Source organism: Dipodomys spectabilis, unplaced genomic scaffold (genome assembly GCF_019054845.1).
Source record: "Dipodomys spectabilis isolate Male_0828 unplaced genomic scaffold, ASM1905484v1 ptg000141l, whole genome shotgun sequence".
In the NCBI taxonomy this organism is placed as follows: Eukaryota; Metazoa; Chordata; class Mammalia; order Rodentia; family Heteromyidae; genus Dipodomys; species Dipodomys spectabilis.
Window position 1 is genome coordinate 10,970,380 of NW_024870818.1, and position 13,319 is coordinate 10,983,698.

The window sequence follows — 13,319 nt, forward strand, 5'->3', positions numbered from 1 at the left end:
TTCCAGAGCCAGCAATTAAGTTTCTTGCCGCTCCATTTGAGCACTTCAGTGCTGTCTAGAGGTTTTTCCTAGCATGAGTCTAAAATGAGCACAGAACTCTCTACTTCTGGACTGAACTGAATGCTAAGCTTTATACAGTTCCCTGGGTATTCTTTGTATAATGTTGTGGGATTTCATTCTACAAATGAATTACTCCTTCTTCAGGAAAAATCCAAAGGAAGACCTATGCACATTTTTCTTTCCAAAACTCTGCTCTGCCACTTCCAACTTCCTTAGTCTCGTAGACTCCATGCTGCCCTGCCCTTAGCAAGGCCTCCAGTCTCTGTTCCAACTTCCTGCTCCTTAGTCTGAAAATTGCCTATTGGCAGGAACCTGGTGATTGTTGGGCTTGTTCATCTACTCCTTTTCACAGGAACTGGGGTCCTGCACTGGCTGTTAGCCAATGTCTAAAAACAATTGTTCCATATATTTTCATTCAGTGTTCCAGTTGTTTACCACAAGGCCTTGGGTCAAGGGCTTGCCACTGCATCAGTGGATGGTAATGAAAGACTTTCTTTGCTTATTGCGTATTGTTCATCTTACATAATCATCATTTGCGTGGGTTATGATGTGAGGGATTGCAGAGGGACTTTGACATCTTTGATTTATTATGATGACTATGTAGTCTTTCTTCTGTGGTTTAAGCTCTTGGAGGAATATTTTTTTTCTATTTAACACATACATTACTTGTGTTATCAGCATAGCTAGGGACACACTTCCATTAGTTCCTTCTCCACACAGCTCCCACCAGGGTGAAAGATGATAAAGAAATAAAATCTACAGTGTTAGTTAGATGATGATAAGCACACAGAGAATGTAAAGAAGCTGACAAAGGCCCGAGGGAATGAATGCTTCAATCTAAGGCCACCAGGGTGAGGGTCACCAATAAAGTGACATTCACTCACAAGCCAGAAGGAAGCAAGGGATTGGTCTCTCTCCATGGGAGAAATCCTTCAAGAGAAAGTAGGGTATGGTTGGCACAGTGGAGCAGCAGCAAGGAGTTCCTCTTAGCTAGAGCACTGGAGAGCATGACAGAGCAGCAAGACATGGGGGGTCAAGTAAGAGGAGGGAAGGCTGGACAGTGTGGCCTCCACCACATTGTAACTGAGTGGCTAGTGAGCCTGAGATCCAGGGCGCTGAGCTTCTGTGTGGAGGTGTGGCTTGGGCTGAATTCTGCTCATCATCGCCTGGCTTTGGCAACCACAGCTATACGCCAGCAATTTGCTGAATTTGCTGGTTACTAATCCCAAAATGGATTCTAACTCTTCTCTTGCCTTTCAGATACTGAAGTCTGAGCACATTTTAAGCGTGCATGGTTGTGTGGGTGTTGCCTTCTCTTTGAGGATGACTTCGTGTCTCAGCTCCTTCTCCACCATCATTATATTTTATTTTAATCTGTACATATGCTCTCACCTTTTCTTTCCCAGAGGTCAGCTTTCATTGTATGCCATTGAGCATATCAGCAGATGTTTCCTGAAGTTTTAGTCTCTTCCTGTAACAACCCTTAGGAACGCACTTCCCCTGTCCCAAAGGATAATATACCTTTTACCTTGGGGCTAGAGTGTTAGTTTGTGGAGAGTAAGTCTGGACTTTTCTTTTGTTTTTGGTTTATTCCTGTATAGTGATCTTTTAATCAGTATAATTTTTTTTCTTTTTGCCAGACCCCAGGCTTGACCTCAGGGCCTGGGCACTGTTCCTGAGCCTCTCTGTGCTCAAGGTTAATGTTCTATCACTTGAGCCACAGCACCACTTCTGCCTTTTTCTGAGTAGGTTTTTGGAGATAAGAGTCCCACAGATTTTGCTGCTCAGGCTGGCTTCAAACAGTGAACAGCCTTCAAACAGCCTTCTGAGTAACTAGGATTATAGATGTGAGCCACTAGCGCCCAGCCTGTATACTTACCTTTTAGTGAAAACAGTTTGTTGATACAAACTATTACTACATATTAGCCCACAAATATATTCTTCTCAAATCTAAAGCTTCTGAATGTTTGATCTGCCTTAACCCAATATTTTGCTGTTATTTGGTAATGAGAGTTTTAGGAGTGTTACATTCTTTTAAAATGATGAAACCTTGGGCTGGGAAGGTGGCTCAGTGGTAGAGCGCTTGCCTTGCATGCATGAGGCCCTGGGTTCGATTCCTCAGCACCACATAAGCAAAAAGAAAAAAGTCAGAAGTGGTGTTGTAGCTCAAGTGGTAGAGCACTAGCCTTGAGCTGAAGAGCTGAGGGACAGTGCCCAGGCCCAGAGTTCAGGCCCCATGACCGGACCCCCGTCCCCAAAAAAATAAAATGACGAAACCTATCGTATGTATGAAAAGATAGATATTTTACAGGATTCAAATAATTATAAGGTGAACATTTGTGAAGCTCCTACTCAAATAGAGAAGTATAAGAGCCTTGGGTGTGCAGGGTCTGTTTGCACCTCTTCCGGACCACAACCCTTTTCCTCTAACTTGGATATAACCATCATTCTTATCTTGTGATCATACTCCCTTGCTTTTGTTAGTAGTTTTATTATTGTCACTGGCATCCTTCAACACATTTTCTCCTACTGGCATCCTTCAACACATTTTCTCCTACACTCTGTTCTGAGGCTTCTTCATTTGTGTTGACTTCCATAGTTTTGGTAAAGGTGTTCCCCATTGTGCCAAGACCTGTGTCCTTTTCTTATGAGCTATGATGTGGGAATTGGGTATTCTAGATAGTGGAGAAGGAGTGGTAGTTGGATAAATGGGGAGAAAGGCTGATTCTCCTACTGCTCCTTCAGATACTTATCCCTGCAGAGTAGAAAGATTCCTGCTCTATTTTTTTCTAGTTGGTGAAAATAATGTATCTCAAAAATAACTTTATCAAAAAGAACTTCAGGAAATGGAAACAAGTTTTTTTTTTTCTTTTTGTCTTGTTTGTCATTTATTTGTCTTTGGGAGGCAAGGGAGGAGAGTATTAGAAATGGAGGGACACAGGGTGAATAAAGGCAGCAGTGGTACTCACTAGACACTATGTTGAAAATGAACTATAATGTGTGGGTGGGGACAGGAGAGAAGAACTGGGAGAGGGTGAGAGAAAGGGTGACAATGTCCAAAAAGAAATGTACTCATTACCTGACTTAAGTAACGCAACCCCTCTGTACATCACCTCCATGATAGCAATTAAAAAAAGAAATTCAAATCCTCAAAAAAAATACATAGAGTACTTACTTCATGCCAGTTTCCTGGGTAAGGTCTGCAGTCAGGATGTGAATCCAGGTCAATCTGTACTGAATTTGGTAGAGGTTCTGCCTTTATGCTTACAAAGGTAAAATGACTATAATCCTTGCTTCTTAGAATAGTTTTGAAGTTTAAAAATACATTTCTTAAAGAGAGTGGGGGGGGGGGCGGGGAGAATGTGCACTCAGGCACACCAGCCCTGGGCTTTGAACTCAGGGCCTGGGCACTGTCTCTGGCACTCTTTTTTTTCCCTCTTCTCTTTTCTTTTCCCTCCCTCCCTCTTTCTCCCTTTCTTCCTTTTTTCCCTTCCTTACTTCCATCTTTCCTTTCCTTGCCTTGCCTTGACTTTCTTGCTTTCTTTCCTTTCCTTCTGGCTCTGCTATTTGAGGCATAGCTCCACTTCCAGATTTTTGGTGGTCAATCGGAGATAAGACTTTCCTGCCAGGGCTGGCTTTGAACTGGAGTCTTCAGAGCTCAGACTCCTGAGTGGCAAGGATTACATTTCTAATGCAGTAACAGACTGCATCTTCCAACTTGCTTCCATATATCTTCCAAGAATTATTCTTTTAAAGAGAGAGAGAGAGAAAGGAGAAATGGAAAGAATAAGGAGGAGATGGAAGAGGAGAAGGAGGAAAGAAGGAAGAAGGAAATAGAAGGAGATGAAAGAGGAAGTCACTATATTGGAGGGTTATATCCACTGCTACTTGCTGAGTACATTGTGCAAATGAAAAATAAAACTAATAAAAGAAAAACATACTCTGAGAGTGAAGACACCCAAGAATATATACTATTTTTAATTGAGGAGAATGAATATCAGGTTCCCTAAGGGAAAAGACAAACAGAATAACACAACAACCTACTTTTTTGTTGAAAAATGCTACTAATATTATACAATAAGCCACCTTTTTAATTCCTAAAGTTTTCTGTTTGTGTGTCAGTCCTGGGGCTTGAACTCAGGGCCCGGGCTCTGCAGCTGAACTTTTTGCTCAAGGTTGGCACTCTACCACTGGAGCTACATTTCCACTGCCAGCTTTTTGGTGGCTAATTGGAGATAAGAATCTCATGGGCTTTTCTGCCCAGGCTAGCTTTGAACCTTGAGCCTCAGATCTCAGCCTTTTGAGTAGCTAGAATTATAGGCATGAACCACCAATGCCTAGCTAAAGGTTTTTTTTTTTTTTTAACTTTTTAAAATTAGGCTTTGGTTTTATTCAAAACCATGAACCAGGGCTGGGAGTACATATAATTCTGTAGTAGAGCATTTGCCTACCATGTACAAGGCCCCAGGAGTCCTCTAGCTCAGTGGAATCCTGTAAAAAGTCTAGTTTAACTTCTTGACTTTGTCGTGCAGGATTCCAAGGCACATTGGGAATTAGTGAATTCTGGACCCAGAATACAGGTCTGGTTCATCAAATAGTCCATCCCCTACCATGCTGTCTATGTTTAGTTCCTGAAATTTGTTTCAGATATGACCATTCTTCCTTCAGAGAACATTTTTCAATATCTCTCTCAATAGAGCTAGGATACATCTTATCGAATACACTGTATTTGTAGGCTACACATTTTCAAAAGCAAATTCAGTTTTAAGGGTATTCTGTTTGCCCACTCTTTCTAATTATGAGTTTCAAGATGCATGCTGAGGAAAAATTTCTTTCCAAGACAAGGTTCATCATTGCCAGATAAAGTGGCACGCACCATAGCCCCAGCTATTACTTTGAGGAAGCTGAAGCAGGAGGATGACTTGAGCCCAGAAATTTGGGAACTTTCACTATGAGAACACATCCCAAGATATACACTTTCAAAAATTATTTTACTCCAGTCCCAGGGCTTGAACTCAGGACCTGTACACTATCCCTGAGCTTCTGTGCTCAAGGCTAGTGCTCACCACTTCCAGCCTTTTGATGGTTAATTGAAGATAAAGTCTCATGGACTTTTCTGCCCAGGCTGGCTTTGAACCACAATCTTCAGATCTCAACCTCCTGAGTAGCTAGAATTATAGGTGTAAGGCACTGGCACCTGGCTTAAACTTAAATCTTTTTATTCATAAAAATAGTGAACAACACTGTGTTGAAAATGAACTATACAACTTCTAGGAGGAGACGGAAGGGAAAAACTGGGCGAGAGCAGGGAAGGGGTGACACTGTCCCAAGAGAAATGTACTTTCTACCTGACTTTCGTAACTGTAACCCCTCTGTGTATCACCTTTATAGTAACAATTAAAAACAAGGAAAAATGGTGAACTTCCAGAAGTCAAATTCATGTATTATTTTTATTCAAAGTCACTCACCACCAGTTGGTTCCCGTCTTTCCTGCTTACCTGTCATTTATCACAAAGATCTACCCTGAATTCTTCCAGCCATAGATCCTCAGCATTATAGATTACAGACTTAGATGGAACTCAGCTGCTTCTCAGGCTTAGAGGCCTGTTCTCTTCCTAACAGAACATATGCTCTCTCCCACGTGTCTTCCTCTGTGGCCTGCAGGGGAGAGTTGGTCATTCCCTCCTGTCATGATGATCACATGGAGCTTTGCATGTTGAGGTAGGTTTCAGAAAAGACAGGAAGTTTTATATAAGTATGTAAAAGTAATCATGAACATGCTTTTAGAAATTATTCGCCTTGGGATTCGGGTTGCTTTTTTAGGGGAGGTACGGTTCTGTGGCATGTGAAGATCCCAGATGATAATCACTGAATTCCTTATTTATTTTTTGCTGAAATTTTTTTGGGCCTGAAGATAAATAATTCTGTCAGAAGTATACCTATCTAAAATACGATATGTAAGTTTAAAATTCACTGTAGGAGTGCAGGATGAAATTTGAGAATACTAAGTTAACTATTGAAGGTGTTATCTGGTCTCCATAGCATCACTTTATATTATTCTGTATTTTGTTTGCTTTCTACTTATTCACGAACACTTACTCTCAGTCATTATTTACATTTTCCATCCAGTAATGGAATTCAGACATGCATTAATCATTATGTAATTTTGACTAATGCGATTCACTTTGTATAGTCACAAGATTCATCTAGCAAATGTGTTTGTCTTATAAAGAAAGCTGAGAAAAGAATTATTAAAGGATATCAAAAAATATATTAGTGTCACTTCTGAGACAATATTTTTGAAAATACTAAACTTTCCTATATGTAGAGAAATACAGATTTTGTTTCCCAAAGTTGTGTAGGAAAAAAATGTCAATTTGATTTTCTCTAAATCAAAAGGAGCCTTTGCACACCATCCTGTGTGGGAGTTGGGCAGTTCACTCTTGTTTCTCCGCAGTGTGCTACCCCCTCACAAAAAGTATTATTCAGAGAAAACCAGTTACCATAACTACTGCCTGAGGGCCATGGTACCTGTAGGATGTCTGCTAGCACTATGGGGTATAAGAATCTTGCTGGAGGTGGGAGCCCCTAAATTTGTGATCTTGCTTCACTGGGTACAACACTGCTCACCACTCTACTTTGGAGGTGCTGTTGGGAGAAACGAGCAGGTCTCCATAACTCAAGAAAGATACAGCCTTGGATCCCTTTCCAAGGAACCGTTCTTTTTGGATGACTTCTTTGTCCCCCTGGTTCTCACTATTTCTGCTTCCCTCCCACCTGCTAAAGGCCCAGGCTTCTAGCTTTCTCCTCAGCCAATAGGACTAGGCTTTCTTTAAAAGGATACCTTTGAAGTAAAGTTTTCTTCAAGGGTATCTGGCTCCAAAGCCTTCTCTGATGTAAGGGAACACAAGGAACACAAACACAGGTAAGGGAACCTGAAATAGGAAATAGGAGAGCACAACCCACGTGAATAAATACCTTGATAAATTCTTCTGGGGAATGTTCAATACATGTACTGCTTAGCATGATACCTACATTAGAACAAGAGGCATGCTCTTTATTCCTTTATTTAGGTATGTTTAGTAGACCTAAATAAATATATTTAGGTACAGGACAATGCAACATTGTTCCTATTTCTATATAAATGTAGAAATACATTTGGTATCTTTGTTACCATCTATCAGTGAAATTAACTTTCAAACCAACTCAGGCTGCCCTTCATCTCCTTCTCTCTTTTTTTCCATGCAGCAGGTAAAGAGACCTGGATTCCCTCTCTAGGCTGTGGGATTCAGCAAGGACTTTTGTACCATACATAGAACAGAAATTTCAACCTGCACTCCCAAAAGATTTGAAGTAGACCAACAAAGAAGAGGAGGAGAGAACAAGTGCTCAGGACCTCAAGGATCCTCCTGACCCCATTTTAATCATCATTTGTTTTAGGTATTTAATTCCACATAAATAGTTTTTTACTGTACTAGCAATTGAACTCAGGACCTCAAACTTGCTGGGCAAGTACACTACACTACCACTTGAACTATGTCTTTAGTCCTTTTACTTTTTCAGTTTATTTTTGAGATAGTCTTGTATTAACTTTGCCTAAGGTGGCCTTGAACTATGATCTTCCTCTCTGCTGACCAAGTAGCTGAGATTACAGGTATGTATTACCCAGCTGGCTAAAATTTAGTTTTAGTGAATGGTTACATTATTATCACAATTTGGAAGTTATTGGAGAATCTTTGCAAGCACATACCTACAACATTTTAAATTCTTCAGTTTTTTTTCCCCATCCTATTCAATCTTGTAATTCTAAGGTGTAGAAACAAATCTTTTCCTTGAAATATTCTGTGGCTTGGTTATCATTTATATTTGAAAATCCTCAAATGACATTACAGGTTTAGGGGATAGTATTAGTACTTTTTCAGTTATAAGTCATCCACTGAGAATTCTTGATAAAATCTTGGGCTTTCTGTATGGAGAGTGTGAGATCTTATAGCTTTCCTCACCAGCTATCTTATCCACTATATAAAAAATATATAGTTTAAGAAGACATTAAGTCCAGCTTACTATGCAATTATATTCATATTTAACCAAAATGTTAAAACTATTTATGCTTGTTATGATTATTTCATTGATCACCATATGTATTTAGTTTAACCACTGGTTAAAATCCTTTAGAGACTCAGTAACAGATTATTCAAGTGGCATTGATCAAGATGTATTGTATTTGTAAACTGATTTGTTGACTGGTAACACCTTTGTACAAGTACATAAAATTAATATAATAAAAAATAAACTACTCAACTTTAATAGCCAATTATTATTCATAAGACATTCAAATTTATCACAGACAACAGTACCTAAAAATAATTTTGGGTGGTTAATTTTATTATTTTCTGTCTAATGGAATAACATGTATATTGTGATTTTTCAGTGAAATTAAACATTTCATGACAAAGCTTAACTTGAATGTTCACATGAAATTGTTTATAATGTCATTTTCCATCTTAGAATATTATGGTTCTACCTGAACATAAAATTGAGTAAACTTATTCCAGTGACAGACATGTTTAGCCATATATAATTCTGTAGCTATAAGAACAGAGAGTTCCCCTTTTTAATCCTACTCTGCAATTATTACTCTAAAATATAGACTTAGAATACAGACAGTTATCTTGCAGTGTAAGAACTACAACTTTTATTTCTCTTTCCTTAGTATCGGATACTAAAATTAGAGTACTCCAGTTTAGAGATAGTTTTCTCATTCGAAAACTCTGTGCGGTCGATGCGAGAACTAGGACTTCCAACCTTGCTCAGCCAGGACTTCCTACAAAACCAAAACAAAATACAAATTAGAATATAAAATATTTGTGCATCACCTAAAATGATCTCACAACGGACATCAATGGTATTCATATTTACAAAGTAACTTCTGCATATAATATGATATTCAAATTTGTTGATATGTCTATCATTCTAGGACTAACACAAAATTTAACTAATTATGGACAAAAGCTAACTACAAATTTCATATTAGGGTTGTCCCCTCACCACCTTAAAACATTCTAAGTTCATTATTCTCTAGCTCTTTTTTGGATGTACTGGGTTTTGCACTCATGGCCTTAGCCCTTGCTGGACAGGTACTCTACTAAGCCATACCTTAGCCCTTATCTAGTTTTTAAACTCAAAAAATTCCACGCCTGTAATCCTAGCTACTCAGGATAGCTGTTCAAAGCCAGCCCAGGCAGGAAAGTCCATGAGACTCTTATCTCCAATAAACCACCAGAAACCTGGAAGTGGCATTGTGGCTCAAGTGGTAGAGTGCTTGCCTTGAGCTGAAGAGCTGAGGGACAGCGCCCAGGCCCAGAGTTCAAGCTCCATTACCAAAAGAAAAAAAAATTTTTTACAAGAGGCCTATACTAAAAACAATTCACCATTGTTTTTTCATTACTTCATTCATAATATTTCATTAGCTCTTTCATACTATGTTTTATGTGTAAATGTGTATATATGAATGTATGTATATATTTACAAAATTATGAGAGAATTACTGACTGAAATAATAAAAATAATTTCCAGTAACCTTTTAAATTAATTTTTAAAAAGTGTTACTATATAGGTCATTGACTTACAGAGGTGCTACAGTTACAAATGTCAGATAAAGAATACATTTCAGCTGGGTGCTGGTGGCTCACGCCTGTAATCCTAGCTACTCAGGAGGCTGAGATCTGAGGATGGCGGTTCAAAGCCAGCCCGGGCAGAAAAGACCATGAGACTCCTATCTCCAATAAACCACTAGAAAACCGGAAGTGGCGCTGTGGCTCAAGCGGTAGAGCGCTCGCCTTGAGCTGAAGAGCGTAGGGACAGTGCCCAAGCCCATAGTTCAAGCCCCACGACCAACAAAAAAAAAAAAGAAAAAGAAAAAAGAATACATTTCTTTTCAGTCAATGTTACACCTTTCCTCACTCTCTCCCCGTTTTTGCTTCCTGTCCCCACCCACGAGTTGGAGTTCATTTTCAACACAATGTTTAGTGAGTACCACTCCTGCGTTTGTTCATCCTTTGTCCCTCCATTTCTGTTCTCCTCCTTACTCTCCTAAAGACAGATAAGCACACAAGACAAAAAGAAAAGAGAACAACATGAAGAAAAAAACCCTCTCATTTCTACTTCTTGGAGTTGTTGTTGATAAATATTATTTTATATGATTAGAGGCACATAGGCATTGTGCCTTTGTGTTTTGGTAACCATTTAATAAAATTAGAGTAATATTTTTCTTATCTATTCAAATACTATTCTTCCCATAGGTTAGGAAATTCCTCGCATTAAAGAGTAAGCTAATTATTCTGAAAACATTTTTCTAATTATTAGAGCAATGGTTTAATCCATGTGTTTAATTTATACACTTTAGTATTTAATAGAGATGTTTCCTATGTAATTCAGACCTATTGTATACACTGTTGATAACAAGGTACTAATGTTGAGCATTTAAAAAAAAATCTTTCTAATTACTAGTAACTAGTTGGATAATAGATTTATTGTTACCACAGGTTAATACAATATGAGGCTGTTTTATACAAGTGATGGCTGTTACCCCAGCTGCTATTATAGAAACATTTTTATGAGTTTCTTTTGACCCCAAAGTTATTTCAGATATAAAGCTACAGCTGTATCTTACTGTGCAATACAATTTTATATAACCTTGAATTAAAAAATATATTTTTCTGTACCAAAGTTTCCTAATTAGCTGAAAATCACTCAAGGTTGAGAATTCTAATGATTCAAATTGGCATTGTGCTTTGGAACCTTGTGTGTGTGTATGTGTGTGTGTGTGGTTTGTTTTGTGCTTTGGAACCTTATATGTGTGTGTGTGTGTATGTGTGTATGGTTTGTTTTGTTTTGGTTAGTTGTGGGGCTTGAACTCAAGGCCTGGTTGCTTTCCCTGAGCTCTTTTGCTCAAGGCTAGCATTCTTACCATTTTGAGCCACAACTCCACTTCTGGTTTTCTGCTGGTTAACTTGAAATACGAGTCTCATGGACTTTCCTGCCTGGACTGCCATCAAACTGTGATCCTCAGATTTCAGCCTCCTGAGTAGCTTAGCTTGCAAGTATGAAATACTGGCACCTGGCTTGAACCTCGTTTTTTAAGTGATTACTTATGACTTTTTCTGGACGACTGCTCAGAAGCTAAATTATCCACATAGTAATGCATTCATTTTCTTTAACTCATTTAGTTCAAATCTTAAAAATGGAAATTTTATGCATAAAAGAATAAACTTCAGTTTTATGAAAAAGCCGATGGCATCAATTTTACTAGTCAAATCTTTTAAAAAACATTTTAAGTAGTTGTACGCAGGAGTTACCACTCAACAAAGCAGTTTATGACTAGAATGCATCATGATTGGTGTCACCCCTTTTAACAGTCTCACCCATCCCTCTCAATTCTCCCCTTCCCTCACTTTTAATTTTGTAGGGCATACACTGAATTTTGACTGCATTCTTCATCCCTTCTCTTCATTTATCTACCCTTTTCCCCTTGACCTCATCCCACCCCGCCACCCAGAAAACAAAAGGCAGGAATAATGATGAAAGCTAACATTTATTGATCACTATCAGCTTGCTCAACCCTAAGATAAGTTCTTTTCATGCATTAGTTTTTGACCTCAACATGAGCCTTAAGTCACAGTTGACTTATTATACTCCCAAGTGAATGAGGAGAGAACCTTAGAGTTGAGTGGCTCCCCAGGAAGGGGGTAGTGATGGTGGTGAGGAGTAACCAGATTTGAAAGGAATTCTGGAGGTACAGTAAGTAGATTTGCCGACAGACTGGACGTGGGCGTGGGAAAAGGAGAGGTGTGAAGGATGACACCAGAATGGCTTGAATACCTATTTGGATGGGGTTGTCATGTACAGAAATGGAGAGATGATGAGAGGAGCAGATTCTGAGGGGAAGATGGGAAGCTCACTTTGGGAATGTTAAGTTGAGATGTCAGTGAGATGTGAGTAGGCAGCTGAATCTGAGAGACTTGCTAGAGGAAATAAAATTCGAAATTTGTCAGCAGACAAATTGGCTGAGATCATCAAGAAAATGAACATGAGATAGAAAAGACAAGAGGTCCAATGACTGCCCTCTACTGTATTGGTAAGAGCTCAGGAAGCTCAAGAACTACCGGGAAGAGAATCAAAAATTAAGCCTTCACCAGGCACTGGTGGCTCCTGCCTGTAATCCTAGCTACTCAGGAGGCTGAGATCTCAGAACTGCAGTTCAAAGCCAGCAGAGTAGGAAAGTCCATGAAACTCTTCCCTTCAACTAACCACCAGAAAACTGGAAGTGGCCCTGTGGCTCAAAGTAGTAGAGTGCTAGCTAGCCTTGAGTGAAAAAACTCAGGGAGGGGAGTATAGTTGTGGAGGTGGGAGGGAAGGGATGGTAGGGGAAAAACAAAGGAGGAGGCAACAATGCTTGATAAGAAATGTACTCATTACCTTGCCCATGTAATTGTAACCCCTCTGTACAGTATTTTCACAATAAAAAAGTTATTAAAAGGAAAAGCTCAGGGACAGTGCCCAGGTCCTGAGTTCAAGCTCCATCACCAACAAAAAAATAAATAAATTAAACCCTCAAAAAAAAAACAACCCAAAGAGTTTAAAGCTCGAGTGAAGGAATATGCACGAAACAAAAATATTCACTTCTATTTTATGGCCCTGAAGAATGATGAGCTAATAGATACTACTCAGAAAGGAAATTGCTCTCATTTCATGAATCACAGCTGTGAACTAAAATGCAAAACCCAAAAATGGACTGTGAATGGACAACTAAGGGTTGGTTTCCATCAGGCTCAGAATTAACATCTAACTATCAGTTTCAATGATATGGAAAAGAAGCTCAGAAATGTTTCTGCGGGTCAGCTAATTGCCGGGGTTACCTGGGAGGAGAAAGCAGAATTGTATCCAAGCAGCAGCGGGGGAAATGAAGAAAGAGCGATCTGGAAAGAAGGACTCAGTAGATAGAGAGCTAGAAGCACTGATGGAAAATGGAGAGGGCCTCTCAGGTACTCAGTTTATCCCAGCTAATGGTTAGAATTGAAACTTTGGAGCAGAAACTTAACTGTCTTGAGTTCATTCAGAACACACCCACAGTCCTGCCTGAAGTCCTTTCTAGAATGTCATGGGCTATCTCAGTTGTGGATCTGGATGGCAGAGCTTTTTGATGGCTAGGAAAGTAACCAGAAGCTTCAGGAAGAGATTATAAAGACTTTGGAATACTT

General features: G+C 39.2%; 1 protein-coding gene across 1 annotated transcript in view; it reads right to left on the minus strand.

Moving 5' to 3' along the window:
- Window positions 1-8,424: 8,424 nt before the first annotated feature.
- Window positions 8,425-13,319, minus strand: part of Acyp2 (acylphosphatase 2) — a 115,624-nt gene continuing 110,729 nt past the window's right edge. The window contains exon 4 of the mRNA XM_042691266.1: window positions 8,425-8,884. Coding sequence (XP_042547200.1) covers window positions 8,770-8,884 — 115 coding nt within the window. The 3' untranslated portion in view covers window positions 8,425-8,769. The remainder of the gene's footprint in view (window positions 8,885-13,319) is intronic.